We start from the raw sequence: 17,636 nt of genomic DNA on the forward strand, positions 1-17,636 counted from the left end.
CATCACCACAACTCATGTGAAGTTAGTTAGATACGTATTCCATGGATCATTTTGCACAACAGATCGGAATGGTATGGAATGAGTTATTTTACATTCACATTGCTAAATAATTTGTACATGCTTACATTCTGAACTATATATATATATATATATATATATATATCTCTGTGTGTGTGTGTGTGTGTGTGTGTGTGTGTGTGTGTGTGTGTGTAAAACAAAAAGGAAAAAGATATACAAATGTTAATTAGTAATTCCTACCCGCAACCTAATACACATTACAGTGATAGAAATTCTCCTATGGCAACAAATTGAAGACCTTTGACAGAACAGAATAACCAGGTTGCTTTGTTTTCTGATCAAACACTGTATGCAGCTTAATGTCCCACGTATCTCACGCACTCTCAAACGCAACCAACAATGCCATGATTTCTCCTTCAACAGTTCTGACAATAATGCGCTACACGCTTAGTTTAGCCCCACGTTTTTAGCGCGGCATTAAACACATCTATTTGTGCTGATGTCGTATCCGTTGGCAAAGTCACCAATTTTTCTATGTCGCTAATATACACTTCATAAGAGCCGTCTGAGGCTTGTAATAATTTTTGTACTGCAGACTTCCATATGGTCGAATTTTCAGGCCCACACAGTGCTCAATACCACCGTAATCAATTGCAGCCCTGTAAAACAGTTCAGATTTACAGCTGCAAAAGTTCTATACATGAATGTGTAGCAGTTGTTTGCGTATACACAGTACGAACCGTGAGTATCCTACAACACACGCTAATGTGCTACAAAATTACAGAATCCAGTTTCTTTCTTCGTTGACGGAGTGGGCCAATAATCTGCTACCGAAACTTCAAGAAAAAAGGGTACAATACAAAGTACACACACAACATGGTTGCTACAACAAGAGAGATATATTTTAGGGCAGCATCTAAAAACAGAGACATGCTACACTACATAGGGATATAAATATTTCACTTCAACAATATTTTTTACGTTCCAGTTTCCTTTTTATTGACGTGAGTATGGTAGAACGATCTACACATTAATTCTAGATGGTGTAAAAATTGGTACTTACTCATTCTCATTTATCGTGCTCCAAGACTGTCATCAAGAATCTCGAGGGCCATGAAATGAGTCAAGATATACGTTAAAGAGGGTGCCTTCAGACTATTTATGATTCCAAAACCATCTTCTCTAAATATTTGTCGTTTATTATTTTTTCGCATCGAGAAGAGGTTGAATCCAATAAATTTGTTTAAAGGTCGCTCCTGGCTTTGTCGGGTATTGTTTGTATCATTTTGTAGTTAAATTCTATCCTGATTCACAATCTACAGCGCAAGCAATGAAATTCTTAGGTGATATGCTGATTGAATACGTCTGGGCTTCAATTATATTGCTGAGTGAGTTCGTTGTGTTGAACTCTTGAATATATTCTTTCGAATCTTGATATTTCCAGTACCGTAAATTAGTGAACGCATGAAATCAGCCACTTTAGCTATAATCGATACGTATTGATCGATTATAAACATCGATTTTGCTTGACCTATATCACATTTTCAATAGTTTTGTTTGCTGTGTGGTATTACTTCAGAAGTAGTTACCATTACGACGTTGTAATTGTTGTAGAATTGCTGTTTTACGAACGTAAATATAAATTCAGTTCATTATTAACAGCCAATCCGATGCACTTCCTTTTTGGTGAATATAGTTTAAAGTCTTCTGGTATGTGCTAAGCCATCTGTCAAGATCGTCTTCAGCTGTCAAAACTGTCAAAGTAGCCGTGTTTGTTATTAAACTGACCAGCTGTGTGTACGACTGAAGTTGGTTAGTATCACACTAAGCACTACAACATACCAGTTAGTGCATAACGCAAAAACAAAGTTGTAAATGCTATGCGAGAAATAATAATACGTACAGTGATTAAAGAACACACTGCTAAAACTTTAGTGGTATATACCATTGCTATTCTCCACTGAATGCGATTTCTTGTAATCAATATCGAACAGTAATAGTAATTACCATGTCACCACTCTTTTATAATCACTTTTAAAAGTGCGAGAACTGCGTGCTATTTCAATGTATCGTGACACATATCGCACAAGAAGGCTTGTGAAATTGGTAGAAACACATTGTGAGGATTCGGCGATCCCCATTACGATAAAGCAGCAATGAAAAAGGATTGTTGAACCAACCAATACAATTCCTAAAACAAGTTATGGTCTTAAAATTAAGTTCAACAATTCCAGCATAATGTGAGAAAATGAATTTTACCTGTCAACACACACACATTCCTTAATCCTTGACTTCTACACGCATTTATTAGATATTTTATAACTGCTGACCGTCATTTGAATGTAGTGAAACAGCTATGGATTGTCATCTGGTTTTGTGAGAGCGAAAAGAACTGGAAATTTTGGACACACTAAAGAACACAATAATATGTACTCAGTGGTGAAGACAAATGAGAGCGGGCGGACTCATGCTTAAATTATGCGTAAGTCGTGAAACAACGATAAATATGTAGTAACAAAGGTGTTATTTTGTACGTCATATGTACGGTATAGACATTACTTACTATACAAGGCCCATATATCCGCATGGGTGAAGAAGTTGCTTGCATGTGAACAAGTAAATATGTCGAATATGAATATGTATTCTCGTGTCATTTACATCTGTTGTGACATCTGAAGGCAAAGAAACACAAAGACAATGATATGAATGTTGTTGTAATGTGCAAAGTAACTCCTATCCTATGGAGAAGTGAAAGAAAAGGAAAACTACCTGAGGCATGTAGGGTATCAGTTCCCTACCAAATATTTTGGTTCAGTTTATGTAATTTGACAATTTCTGTACCACCCTCTTAATTCAGGCTAATTTGTGGTTGGACTCCAAGAACTATTATGAAAACCACTTTCTAAACTGAGGGCTCACATCATCATTTTGACTGGTACTATAGAACTAAAAGAACCAAACTAATTCATAATATTTATTTACTATCCAACTTTAAGTATTTAAATGCAAGTGGTTAACATCATTTTGTGTGCATACATGTTTTTTATGAAGTCACCATGTGTAACTATGGAATCCCTTAAAATATGGAAGAGATTGAGTATAAACATAGGAAGGGAACTTAGCCACTTGCAACACACTAATATAATGGACAAAAACTGAAACAAACTCTATATTTTGGAACTAGAAGAAGAGAGAAGTGAAATGGAATGGAAGTATATTGATTTCCCTGTAATTCCTCCCAGTTCTCTTTTATGTGATCAAGGATCATATGTGACTTTTGTAACTAGTCCTTGTATACCCAATTTTCTCCAGCCCTATCCTCTTTTTTTAATGTAGTGTTAACTGTTATATTCTCTTATTTATTACTCTGAGTAAGTAGTAAGACAAAGGAATTGTCTGCCGTAGTTTTTGACATAATGACTGGAAGAGAAATATGGTAGCCCAAATATTTATTCAGTCCAGTAGGCTGTGGCTTACCAATACATTCTGACAAATAACTTTGTGAATTTTTGATTGATTTATTTATTTGTTTATTCATCCATAGAACAATATACGTATGGATGTCGTCAAATGTTTGATGTATTGCTGTATCAGCTGATTGCCGAAACTGGCTGTAAATGCCAATATGAAAATTGGTCTGGTTGTGATCTAGCAATTGGCCAGTGTTTGGTTTTAAATTGATGCTTCATTTACAACGGCTCCTACAGCTTAACATACAGTGTATTACCTCTGAGAAAGGAAAGCTAACTACACCCAGATTGAATCCACGTGGTGGATTAATGACTGTTGGTTGGTACTTTGGCCAGAGTGAGTGTGGTGTTCGGGTAGCTTCTCACACCCGTTTAAGCAAGTACTGGACTAGTCCTCAATTTTTGTCTAAGAAAACACAATACACAAACAGCAAAGTACCAAATGATATACACAGGACAAAGTTTACGCAATCCATGGACAAATGGCACACATGACTTCCCTCCCCCATGTTAGCTGTTGTACTTGGCTATAGGGTTGGCATCTAGCTATAAAGTTATAATAGATAAATTTGCCAAATCATGGAAACAGGGGTCCCCATTTAATGGGATATATATGAAGAAAGTGAGAGAGATTTAGATGTTACATTTAGGAAATTATTCTCTTTGAGACAGTTTTAAAATCATGATTTTAAAATTTTATGAGGCTATTATCTTAGTAAGAGATTATCATCTTCTCAGTGGAGTCAAAATATTGTATTTCACTTAATAAGTACAGGTTATCTCGAGACAGACAATGATGGTAAAGTTTGTTCTAAGAATTGGACTTAACTACTCATGTTGTCTAGCTTGAGTATAATGTAGCAGAATTAAAATGAGCAATAAAATTAATTGAATTATATTAACAATACCTTGACAACAATAAGTAATATAAAACAATTTGATACTTTGTGTTGCATAAAAATTAAATATTCTTCCCTGATGTTCTCATTTGATCCTGATATGCACGTTGTCTTGACTTCTGATGCTGTTAAATGATTTTTCACAGTTGTGTTTCGTTGCTTACTTTTTCATAGATCCTTCAGTTCATAATTTCTTCTTCTTCTTCTTCTTCTTCTTCTTCTACTTCCTATCCAGTATTAGGCCAACTGGCCTGTTATGGTCTCAGTCCATCTCCCTTACCTCCATGCTGGTTCTCCTACATCTCTTCTGCCTATAGGTTAGTATCTGAGGTTTTTTTGTGATCCATCAGTCTTTATCCATAGTACATGGTCTTTTCCAAAATGTTCTGTACTCTGCTGAGAACTGATTTTAGTTTGAGATCCTTAAGAACATCATCAGATCTTTTGCTGTACCTTAGTGTTTACCTAGATCTAATTTTTCTGAACCACATATCAGTGCTCAGTAGTCTCCATTTGCTGTCTCTACAGACTGTCCAAGCTTTGCTGCCAGACAAGAGGCTAGATTTGATAAGAGTGTTGTAGATTTTGGGTTTGAAGTGTGCTGAACATGAGGTAATCTGAATATGTTATTTATTAGTCCTGTGACTTTTGTGCAGTTTGTGATTTCGTGTTTCATATAATGTTCCTGAATGATGCTGAGATTTGAATTTTCATACTTTCTTGAGGATTGTTGTAGTGGGCACTGAAATAATATTACACAATAAAACACACCTTTCATGTAATTTCTTTACAGTATTTTATTTTACACTACATACATGTCAGCTTATAAGCCCAATTTTTAGTGTTATACAAAACCTGAAACTTAGGTTGTCTAAAATAAAAATTTGAGGGTAGGCAAACAATATGTTTTCTTTTGCAATAATTACAGTGTTTCTCCAAGAACCTACAATCAAGTCATTTAAAATGAAATACTTATTCTTTCAATGTCTCTGTGAAATATCAAAGCTTGAAATTCTGTTCTGCAGCAGCTGCTGCCAGTGAGACTGATTCTCACGTAGTACTCCACAAGTCTAATCAATGAAGATCAGCCTTTAGTGTGGGGAAAAAAAAAATCCTGCTGCTTACTAACAGGCAAATTCTGAACGTGATGTGCAGCATTACTCAAGGGACCTGAGTTGTTGCTACACATTTGGATTCTCCCACCCCACACTTGTTTACTTGAACTCTGGAGGTGAGGATATGCTCTCCGATACATTCTTCCGTCTGAAACTCTCGTGGACTTAATTTCTGTTAACTTATCCACTCTTTCTCTTTTCTTTATTACACATATTATTATATATGCTTTACCCTGCAGCTTCATCTGCATTCATGTATGTCACATATAAGGCGCACAGCTCTTGGTCCATCTCCTCCTCTTCTCTCTCTCTGCCTATTGTCTCCTCGTCTCCATATCTGTCCCTCTCATCCTCCCACCTCTCTCTGTCCATTCCCTCCCCTCTTCCTTTCCATCTCTATTCATCTCCTCCTTCCCCTTCCTCCCTCCTGCCCCCCCCCCCCTATCTCCCTATTCATCCCCTCCTGACCCCCCTCTCTTCTCTTCTCCTCTATGCATTTCATCTCCCCTCTCTCCCTCCCTCCCCCCCTCCCAGGCATGCTCATCTCCACATGCATCCACTGCAGAAGAGACAAGTAATGCAGACTGGTATTACTCCTACGACATGCCTCCCATGCTGCACAGTCTATATACCAAGGGCTTGGAAACTGATTTTATCCGATGACATGTAAGTTGCCATCAAAGAAGACAGACGCTACTTCAACACATCACACCTGCTGTGATGGGAAACCTACACTTCGAGGGCTGGAAAACTGTTTCTTGCATCTGACTAGTAGGCTGCCGTGCATAGTGGGTCGATAGGGCAGGTTGATGATATTCCCATACAACACACCTGTCATGCAGGACAACCTATACAGCAGAGGCTTAAAAAAACACTCATGTATGTAAAGGTTTTCAGAAATTACTGCAACCAGTCGCCTTTTATGTAGATGTATGTTATTTAACCATGACCGGTTTCGAGCTGCCTAGCAACTCATCATCAGATGGTATATACATTTAGTGCTTTTTTGTACCCATTGTGTGGGTGGTTGAGTATCTGTGGAGATAAATCTTTCTGCAGGTATATATATGTCGCTGAACACATTTAGCCACAGATACGAATATCTGGCTAAGTGTGTTCAGCGATGTTTACGAAAAACAAGATATATGTTTCCAACAGTGCCTCATAAAAGTAATATACATCTAGTGAAAGTTTTAACTTGTGAAATTGTGAAAAACAAGACACAATGGTTTCAAAAATACGTCCTAAAAGAGATATATATATACCTGCAGAAAGATTTATCTCCACAGATACTCAACCACCCACACAATGGGTACAAAAAAGCACTAAATGTATATACCATCTGATGATGAGTTGCTAGGCAGCTCGAAACCGGTCATGGTTAAATAAAATACATCTACATAAAAGGCGACTGGTTGCAGTAATTTCTGAAAACCTTTTCACACCACAGTCGCAGTGTTCCACATCCACAATGGATAAAAGTCTTACTCATGTATGTATCTCTGTAAATATTGAAACTACAACATAATAAACTCCCCCAACTTATTTTTTTGTATTCACACTCTTCGGCTTTTCCAACTCACAATCAGACTGCCATTTTTAGCCTAATCTGTACCTTGGTCTATTCTGCAGATCAGTCTGTCACAAAAACGACTTTCCAAAATATAATACAGACACAAAAAAATCTGCCATTGTTCTGTTCTGGCAAAACTGGTATCTGGTGGTATAGTGTGTAGTGCCTGTCTAACTGTGAAAAGCATAGATTGCTATTCATCATATAGAGTAGATGTAGAATCACAACGAAAAGACTGCTTTATGTTTAATCTTTTGGTCAAAAGCCCTTCTTCTGAAGTAGCAAATACACATTCACACAGGCTTGCGTAGCATTGTTGTTATCTGTCCTGTACTTTGCATTGTTTGATGATATCTATCTAAATAAGTCTAACGGCTCTACTTTTGATGTTTTTCCCTGCGTCTTTACTTATTGTTGAAAAGAATTCATTGAATTTAGGAGCCAATGATTTTAATTTAACATTGTCTGTTTCACTCCTGTGTATGATTTTTGCCTTTTTGGTGATGTGGTGGGAGGGTATCACCAGATGATTACTTTTGCATGTTTTTAATTAATTGTTTAATATAAAATCTGTGCCTATACAGATCACAGAATGTAAAAAATGAGTATCTCAAATATCGGTAAACATACAGCATTATACAAGTACCATAAATTAATTTAAATAAGGATATCATGTCTAGTAGGATCCACACATACATGGACATGAATCCCACGTGAGAGAAATTACAGAGACAAAATGCCTGGCCAGTTCCTATCTCCAGATGGTACAATTAATTCATAGTATTACTGATAGAAACATACCATACTTTATTTTATTTATTTATGCATTTATTTCACCTGGTGAGATTAGAGCCTGCTGGCCTTTTCTTACATTGAACCAGACGTCCTAACTAAGTTTTTCTCAGGTATACTAGGAATTACATCTTTTGATGGTAAGTATTGGCTATCCATTTGGTCTCTGTATAATTATTTTCCAAATTTCTTTTCTTAATTGTGTTTTGTGTTCAATATAAGTATCAATATTGAATCATTACCTAATTAAATCTCAGTTTCTCTTCCCGTATTGGAAATGAGGAATAAAGTGTTGGGGAGTTCCCACAACCAGCCTTCTGGTCAAATAATATTCAGAATATTTATGGGAAGTAACTAGTTTTGATGCTGTGTGTTTTTACTGCAATGATACGGCATAGAATATGAAGCACCAGAATGAATGGGAACAAACTAACTGTCTTTGCATAGTGTTTCAACATCCCCACCCTTCACCTCCTTGAGACAATGTAGTAATGACTGCCAGTGATGGATCCCTATTGGACCAATTGTACTAAAATCTATGTTCACTTATCTTGAATTTTGTTTACGGCGATTTTTCTTGATTGTTTCAGACCTGTTCTAGACTTGTTCTTCAAAGGAGTATATGGCCTTTTTCTTCTCCATTGAAGCAGATACTTTATCCTGAATGACGTCTCTGATTATCTGATACTAAGTCTCACAAAACAAGATGAAAAACTAGCTATGTAATTGGATCTTTCTGATACTTGAGAGATATTACAAAGCATATAGTTTGTGTGCACTAGTCTACATGCTGTTACATGTGAATGAATGTTATGTCATCTCTATTATCCTAATCAATATTGCCTCTATAGTTTCACTTCTGTTCCAAAATTTTGCTGATTTATTCTGCAACTTAAAATTCTTGACATCTCCAAATCAATAATTTGCTTTTATTGGACAAATAACAGGGATTGTTTCCACCTGAATATGGATAAGGTAGGTGGAAAAACAAAACCTGCTGCCAATACTGTGATCAAATATGTACTGCTTTTTATTATTGAAAGAGCAGAAAACAAATGTAGACATTGCCACACCTGCACAAGCATTTGATTGAAGATCATCATGATAAGACATTGCTATGTTTGTTGGAGACACAAATTTTGAGCACATGTCTAGCACAAGATTTTACTCACACCTGCTTAAAAATACTGTAAATGCATTTACTGTTTTCACACATTTTCTGCTGACTTCAGTGAAACGATGTGGAGGGTATGTGAAATTTTAGTGTCAGTTTTCAACTACAGTGTTGCCACATGAGAGGTCGGACCATTTCTGAACGTGTTATATTAGAGAGTGATGACATAAATATTGAAATTTCCTTGAGTATGGAATTACATTTTCATTCATCTTAATATAACACTTACAAGACAGAGGAGGATTTTGAAGGGCAGAAGTTTCAGAAGTGATAGAGCCAGGCACTCTTGTTTCAACAAAACCGTTAGTGACCAAACTGTCCACTTTTCTCCGCCATGATCTTCATGAGCTTATTATTGCTCCATGTCTCATAACGATTAGGGCATAATTTCATACATTGCTGCCCCCATTTGCATTTCAGCTTCATCTTTTTGAATCTGGGGGGGGGGGGGGCATTTATGACCAAATAAGATTGGTAGAGAGCTGAATGAATAATAAGACACAGGTTGTGGTCTCTGGTGCTATGCATTTGATTATATTGTAGTATTTTGTAAGACTACAAATGCCCCACTTAGAGAAATTGTGAAATAATTAAAAAAAGCTCACACAATGAGGATACTTTCATTAGGACATATTGGTCATTTGTCTTGTTTTGAAACTGTCTGTTCAGGTTTTGTAAACATTAAAGGTTATGTTATACTTCTTCTTCACGTATTGCAAGTTAAATCAGTTAGCACATTTGTCCAAAATTAGTCATATTGGAAAACAGGCCATAGACAAATTTGAAGTAGGTTGGTTCATAGAGGACTAGGCTGACACACTTATTCAGACACAGGACTCCTGTCAGGAGGAATGGGGTCCAGATGTAGGTTTTCCATAATTTTCTTAGATCGACCCAGTCATTTGCCTGTTCATGTATGGGTCCCACACTATCCTCATATGAAGTTATGTGACTTTTAATGTGCGATTTTTCTGAGTTGTATCTAAAAATCATGAATTTTATAATATAATGTAATTGGATAGATAAAAAATCTACTCACCAAGTGGCAGCAGGACAACACATAAAAAGAGGTTTTACATATGCAAGTTTTCGGAGCCAGTGGCTCCTTCTTCTGGTAGAAGGGTTGAAGGGAATGGAAGAGGGCTGAAGGAAAAGGACTGGAGAGGTTTAGAAAAAGGGGTAGAGTTTGGTAACGTCACCCAGGAGCCCAGGTCAGGGGAGACTTACCAGACGGGATGAGAAAGAAAGAGAAGTTTATAATATACATGTTGAGCAATGAGTGGTTTAAAAATCTTTCCAAATATTTACTTTAACAGTCTCAATTGCAAATTTTCACAATTGACTACTAGTTGTGATCAATTAATGATCATCTTCAGATCTATAAACATAAGTAAACCTGAATAAGTATATGAATAGGTAACATAGACTGAACATATTTTAAAAGTTTTAAAATTATATCTGATTAATCCCAGGTTTTCAAAAGTCAAATTTCTTTGTAAAAGAACTTACTCAAAAGCTATAAAGACAGAGGAATAGCTCTAGACAAGATTTTTAACAGCACAGTTTTAAATTTTTTTAAATATTTTCAGTCTGTGTTATCTGCTCAAATGATTACTCATTAATGTCTGTTTTTCTTTTAGCTCTAGAGATAATCTTTAATTGATCAAAACCCATAATCATTTGTGACAACTTTTAACTAAAACTGTTAATATAAATGTTACCTTGTGACATCTTTCAGACACATATTTATGCATATTATTGATATGTTGTTTGGTATTGGGGGTGTTCATTACATCCATCATAATCTTTTTTCCTTTTACAAAGATCTCTGTCTCTATGCGGAAATTGTTTTTGTGTCTTGTGTCACATTTATGGATACTGTAGTTTGTTTGAAAAAGATTTCTGTTGCTTATTATGGTTGGTTTGTGGGGGCTGAAGGGTCCAGACTACAAAAGCCATCGGTCCCTTGTTACTTATTATGAATAACATAATATGAATGTAAGTATCCCAGCTTGAGAAGAGGCTCCTACATGATATGCAGTCACCAACTCTTACATCTACACCTTCGTGACTATTCTGGAACTGACACTTAAATGGCTGGTAGTGTGTTCAGCAACATCTTTAGACTATTTCACTACCATTCCACTTGTGAACAGCATATAAGACAAATGCTTAAATCTTTCTGTGCCATCTCCTATTTGTCTTATTTTATTATGATGATTTCTTCGAACATAGAGTAATCAACAAAATATTTTCACATTGAGAGGAGAAAGTTGGGGACTGAAATTTTATGAGGATATCATCGCAATGAAAAATGCCTTTGTTTTAACAATTGCCACCCCCAACTCGCATATCATATCCATGACACTCTCTCTACTTTTTGTGATAATATGAAGTGAGCTACCCCTCTTTGGAGATTTTTTGATCTCTGACATCAATCCTATCTGGTAAGAATCCCATACCATGCAGCAAGTACTCCAGAAGACAGACAGACGAGCATAATGTAGGCAGTCTCTTTAGTAGACCTGTTGCATCTGCCAAATGTTCTTTGGTTCGCCTTCCCCACAATATTATCTGTGTGATAATTCCAATTTAAGTTGAGATATCTTGTCAAAATCATTTTACCATTGTTTTTGATCTTCTTGGGGAAAGGCTTCTGGAAATCTAGAAATTTGGAATCAATTTGAGATCCTCTGTCGATAACAGTCATTACTTTGTGCGAATAAAGAGGATATTTACTTCTTACTCATGTTGCCAGGTATTCTTGATTCAAATTTTGGAATATTTACTGTGTCTTCTTTCGTGATGGAATTTCGGAAAATTGTGTTAGTAACTCTGCTTTAGGAGCACTGTCATCAATAACATTACCATAGCAATCACACAATTAAAGTATTGACTATCTTCCCCTGGTGCAGTTTATGTATGACCAGAATCTCTTTGGATTTTCTACCAGGTTTTGAGACAGAATTCTAGTTTTGAAATTAGTAAAAATATCTGTGTTAAATTTCGAGCTTCTGTGGAACATTGCTAATCTTGGAGACTTTGCTTTGTTTCAAATTTGGCATGGTTTTTTGGTTGCTTCTGCAACAGTGCTCTGACCTGTTTTGTGTACCAAGGGGGTAAGTTCTGTCTCTTATTAGTTTCATTGGTATAAATCTGTCAATTACTGTTGATACTATTTCTTTGAATTTAAGTCACATCTTGTCTGTGTTTATATAGATAGTTTGAAAGGAGTGGAGCCTGTCTCTTATGAAGGCATCATGTTAATTTTTATGTGCTTTAATTTTTGGTGGATTTGGATGTTATGGTATTGAGTCTCATTATGATGATCTTGCAGTCACTAATCCCTGTATCTGTCATGATGCTCCCTTTTTGCTCAGGATAAGAGCTCAAGTATATTTTTACAACCTTTTACACTCTGAATGGGCTCCTGAACTAAATGTTTGAAATAATTTTCATTTAGTACGATTTGGGACAATTATTTTTGTTTACCAGCAAATGTGCTTTTCCCAACATATTGAGGGTAGATCGAAGTCACCACTATCTATAATTATATGAGCGGGGTGCCTGTTTGAAACAAGACTCAGCTTCTCTTTGGACTGTTCAGCAACTGTATCATCTGAGTGAAGGAGTCGGTAAAAGGAACCAATTATTAATTTATTCCAGTTGTCAAGTATGACTTTTACCCACACTAACTCACATTCAACTTCTCTACGAGACAAACTCCTGCTAACAACAACAAACAAGCCACCACCAACTGTATTTAATCTGTCCTTTCAGAACATCATTAAGTCTTTCGTAAAAATTTTGGCAAAACGTATCCCTGGCTTCAGTCAGCTTCTAGTACATATAACAATTTGAGCTTCAGTGCTTTCTACAAGGGCATGGAGCTCTGGTTCTTTCCCAACACAACTACAACAGCTTAAAACTATAATACCAATTTTTACTAGGTGTATTCTTATCCTTTGTTTGACATGAACCCTTTGAGAATGAAGTCCTTTTTGTACTTTTCCAAGAACCTTTAACTTAATCACCAAGTGCACTCCACACAGCCTGCACTATCTGTCTGTTTGCCTTCTGTGTGAAATGGACCCCTGCCTATTAAGTGGAACCTGAAGCACCACAATCCTACCGCAAAAGTCGAGGAATCTGCAACAGACACAATCACAGAACCATTTAAGTTTCTGGTTCAGACCTTCCACTTGACTCTACCAAAGGACTGCAATTGATCCTGTCGATGAGCTACAGATGGTGAGCTCTGCCTTCATCTTGCAAGCAAGACTGGCAGTCTTTGCTACTTTGGACAGATGTCTGAAACCAGAGAGTATCTCTTCCAATCCCAAGCAACACATATCATTATTACAAACATGAGCCACCACTTGCAGTTGGCTGCACCCTGTGCTTTTCATGGCATCTGGAAGCACCCTCTCCACATCTGGGATGACTCACCGCCCCCCTGCCCCCTCCAGAATGCTTGAAGAGTGCACACTGGCCTTCTTCCTCTCTTTGGTAGCAATATCCCTAAGAAGCCGCATTTGTGCTTGACATTGGAGCTCTGAGTTACTAGTAGTCTCACTATCTGTGAATGATCATATCTTGCAGGCTGAGAAGCTCCCTCTGAAATGGGGCAACCAACTGCATATGGCTCAGGATCTATAGCAGCCACAGACAGAACCTGAAACCTGTTTGCCAGGTGAACTGTGGAGGCCCTTCAATTATCCCCTCCTCTGCCTCCCCACTGCTCTGCCTTGGGGCAGTTGTTGAGTGACCGTTGTTCAATGTTTTCTGTTATGAAAATCTTATCGATTTAAACATGTGCTACGACAGTTTTATTTAAAAACGCTTAACTCAGTTTCTCCATATTCCCTGTTCAATTACTGTTGTGTGTGAGGCTGAGGAAGTGACAGTTTTGATTTGTTGAAAAAGCTATAATAGGCTAATTATCAGATAAACTGTATACTACATTGTTGAAAGCAGTATCACTGATTATATTCATGATTACATTCAATGTATGTATGTGCACTGATGGTGACAGATCAGTCTGTCTTGGATTATAATCACAGTCACATTCACATCAGATAACAACATGACAGCCTGAAAATTATTATTATTTTTTTTACACTGCTGTCAATATTTAATACTTTCCAAGTGATTTCTTTGCGTTAGAATTTTCATAAGCGTATATATTTTCTGCAATGGTGTCAAGTTACTTTTTATTAAGATTTAGTTGTAAAACTGGTAATATTTAAATAATTACTAATGCACAACAGGCGAAGATAACCGTAGTCTACCTTAGCTTACTCAGCTGTTAGTTCAGTAAATGTTTCAGAAGCTTGGCAAACGATTTCTACATTGTTGCTCTTCAATCAAATACTCATTTGAATGTTGCTTTGATTCTCTCATCATTATGTAGCATTTGTATCCTGACATAATGTGGACAATTGTTATAATATTACAATCTGCTCTTTTTGTTTCAGATTGTTGAAGGTAGTCCTCCTGTGGCACTCTGAGCAGTATTCATAATTACTTTTGAGGGGAGTGAGAAATCTAGGATTATTGCTTCAAAAAGTCACTGTCTGCGTGATATAAGGGTATAGTCATGACAGTAGAAGCTGAATGGAAAGCACAGAATGTGGGGAAATGTTTGCTCCATTGGCCCCTGACACACAGCACCTGGAGACAGTGAGGGCACTGCATCAGACAGTTGTTGCCTTACGTGTGGCCCTCGATAAGTCACGTACAGAATTGGAAGCACTGCGACTTAAAGTACGATCGAGTGCTGTTTACACAGACACAATTGAAAAACTCTCACTGGAAAACCACATTTTGCGGCAGCGAATTTTGGATGTAAAAAATGTTCCAGAAACTGTGGGTAATGTATTACACCCACTTGAGGAGCAGTCTGCAGTAGAGCAAGCTACTGAACACATGGAGTCTTCCACAAACAAAAAACTGAAAGAAAGTTCAGAATTGATTGTTGAAGGAAAGGATCTACCAGGTAAAACAGGAAGCTCCGCTGAAGCTGTGCGGGAAAATATAGAGGCAAGAGTAACTACTTCATCTGTGCCAGTAAAAGGTGCTGAAGCTACTACACAAGCTGCACATAATCTCCAAACTATTTCTCCAGCTATAAAAAATGCAAATCAAATTACAGAGAATACTGAGAATAGTGTTGCTGATAAAGGCAATAGAGATGCTGTTAAACTGGATTCAGATGAGACGAAGACACAGAAAGGTGAACAAGTGCAAGTCATCAAGTCACTGTCAGAGAGCAGTGGAGACAAATCAGCATGCAGTGAGCAGGAGCAGGTATCCCCACAGGGTGGCAAGAACGCCGGCGAGTCTGACAACGAGTCTGAAGAGGTGGATGACATCGAACTCATATTTACGACAGAGGAAACAAAAGAGTTGGGCATGCTGCAGGAAGACCTCGTATCAATAACTGAAGCAGAGAATTGGCAGCCGGGCAGTGTCTTGGTGAAATTTTCTGAGGCTGACCATTTTGATGAACTACCTGAAGAGGCACAAGAGACAGATGGTGAGGACAGGGGATCAATAGAAGATGCTAAAGATGCGTCAAAAGAGTCTAACCTGACGAAAGTATGGACACAGTCTGTACTAGTGGAAACAGACATATCAAAGTGTGGAGTTGTTGATGAAATTGAGCAACAGGGACGTGTGTCCAGAAGAAACACTCTACCAAATCCCCTTATCCACCAGCCAATAGTGCGTGACCCACTGCCCGGTAGCCGAGGCCATGGCACCGTTTTGTTTTCTGCCAGTCCAAGGAGCGCCACTGTAAAATTTTCACCAGTGGTGAGTAAAACAAGTGGTTCTGAATGCAAACAGTCTCCAGTGAGACCCATTCTTTCAGAAAAGAATGCCATAAAAAGAGAGTCTGAAGCACAAACTGATATCACTGCATTACCATCTCACTGGAAATCTGAAAGCTACTTAGCACATAAGGTGGCGCACAACTTTACAACCTTACCATCAAAATTCACACTCCCAGTGCAACAACTGCCAAATAAGTATTCCCTACGACTCTCTGAAAAAACTCGAGAGGCACGAAGAACATTATTGTCTGACATCAACTTCACAAGTATGGTACCAGAGCTTTCACGCAGTGCAGATCATCTTTGCCAGGATGAAGTTGAAGGAGGTTGCACTGGAGTGGTTGGTCCTGCTCTTTGTAGGAATTACCCTCATGCTCATGCATATATGAAGAATGTGAATGGAGGACATGATGGGCACACAGGATCTAGTCTGATATCTCCAGGCTATTCTCATTTTCGTGATTATGGGAAGGATGCTTGGTCTCCATCCTGTGACTGTTCACAGAGTGGCCCAATAAGCTATGGTAGTTCTCAAAACAGGCTCGGATGGGACAGTGTACCAGGGAGTACTCGTTATCGTGGGTCACTGACATCCATAACCCATCAGTCATCATACGAATATCCTGAATCCAAAAGGAGGTACTCGTGGAGACCTTCTCCAGATTCCTATCACAAAGTAGGTGTGCCGCAGAAGCCGACATGGGGTTCTGTTCCCTCATCACCAACACGTTGCCGGTGGGGTCACGTTACTCCATTTGCACCTTCCTATGCTACTCCACAGTCTGAAGCAGACTTGTATACTCCATCATATTGGTCTGCAAAACAGCCCCAAGCAAGATTGTCAAAAGCAAGAACGAGAAACAGAGTTACTTTCTTTGGTAAGAAATAATGTAAAATATTTGTGTAGTATCAAAATATCTTTTTTCAAAACTAGTTAGTTTTACAATATTTTGTGTCTGTTATAAAAGGCATCCATTTCTTTCAATCCCTTTTATATATATTTTTATAGACTATTATATTCACCCTGGAAAATCAAATGCTAGAAGAAATGAGTTGCTTTCAGGTTTGATAAAAGTCATTTATGTTTGTGTCTCTTTGAAATGAGTAGCAGTGAAAAATTGGCCATGGGAGTAGAGCCTTTTGCAGTCCAGAATTGTTGTATGTATTCAGTTAGTATCAAGGTATCCGTGCAGGTTTGTGAACTAATATCAATTCAGGATTGTGCATTACTTTTATGCTATATGAAAACATGTCATTCTAAATGTCCTAAAATGGTTAAGTCCTGTATGTGCTAGTGTCGTACAGTTACAAAGAATTTATAGTTAATACCTTGCTTCTCCTTTGGCTTTTGGAATTTAATGCAACAATGTGTGTTTTTAATGAAAAGATGAACTTCCAAGGCCAATTAGAGCTGTGTGCCAGGCAGGGACAGAAGCCCACATCTTTGTCGTTAATGTACAGTGGTGTAGCACCTGTACTATCCAAGCTCATTAGACCTACTAAAAGTTTTAATTGCCTGTGTTCTAGTCTATTTTTCCAAGCTCCTTGGAGGCTTTCCGTGACACCTTTCTGATCTAGCACATCTTATAGAAGGGATGTTTTGGATAATGAGTTAGCCACAGCCTGTGCTCCACATTTCAGAAAACAAATTTCACTCTAAGAAGTTATATGAAATTAGTTTTCTGTCAATTAAAATTTGTATCAAACTGGAACACTAGTGCAGATTCAGGCTGTGAGCTTGTTATGGGATGACTGTTTT

At 37.6% G+C, this 17,636-nt stretch overlaps 1 protein-coding gene across 1 annotated transcript in view; it reads left to right on the plus strand.

Annotated features, from left to right (window-relative positions):
* Positions 1-1,637: 1,637 nt before the first annotated feature.
* Positions 1,638-17,636, plus strand: part of LOC124595863 — a 50,175-nt gene continuing 34,176 nt past the window's right edge. Inside the window, exons 1-2 of the mRNA XM_047134770.1 lie at positions 1,638-1,830; positions 14,519-16,755. Coding sequence (XP_046990726.1) covers positions 14,658-16,755 — 2,098 coding nt within the window. The 5' untranslated portion in view covers positions 1,638-1,830; positions 14,519-14,657. The remainder of the gene's footprint in view (positions 1,831-14,518; positions 16,756-17,636) is intronic.

This window comes from Schistocerca americana, chromosome 2 (assembly GCF_021461395.2).
Source record: "Schistocerca americana isolate TAMUIC-IGC-003095 chromosome 2, iqSchAmer2.1, whole genome shotgun sequence".
Taxonomy (NCBI): Eukaryota; Metazoa; Arthropoda; class Insecta; order Orthoptera; family Acrididae; genus Schistocerca; species Schistocerca americana.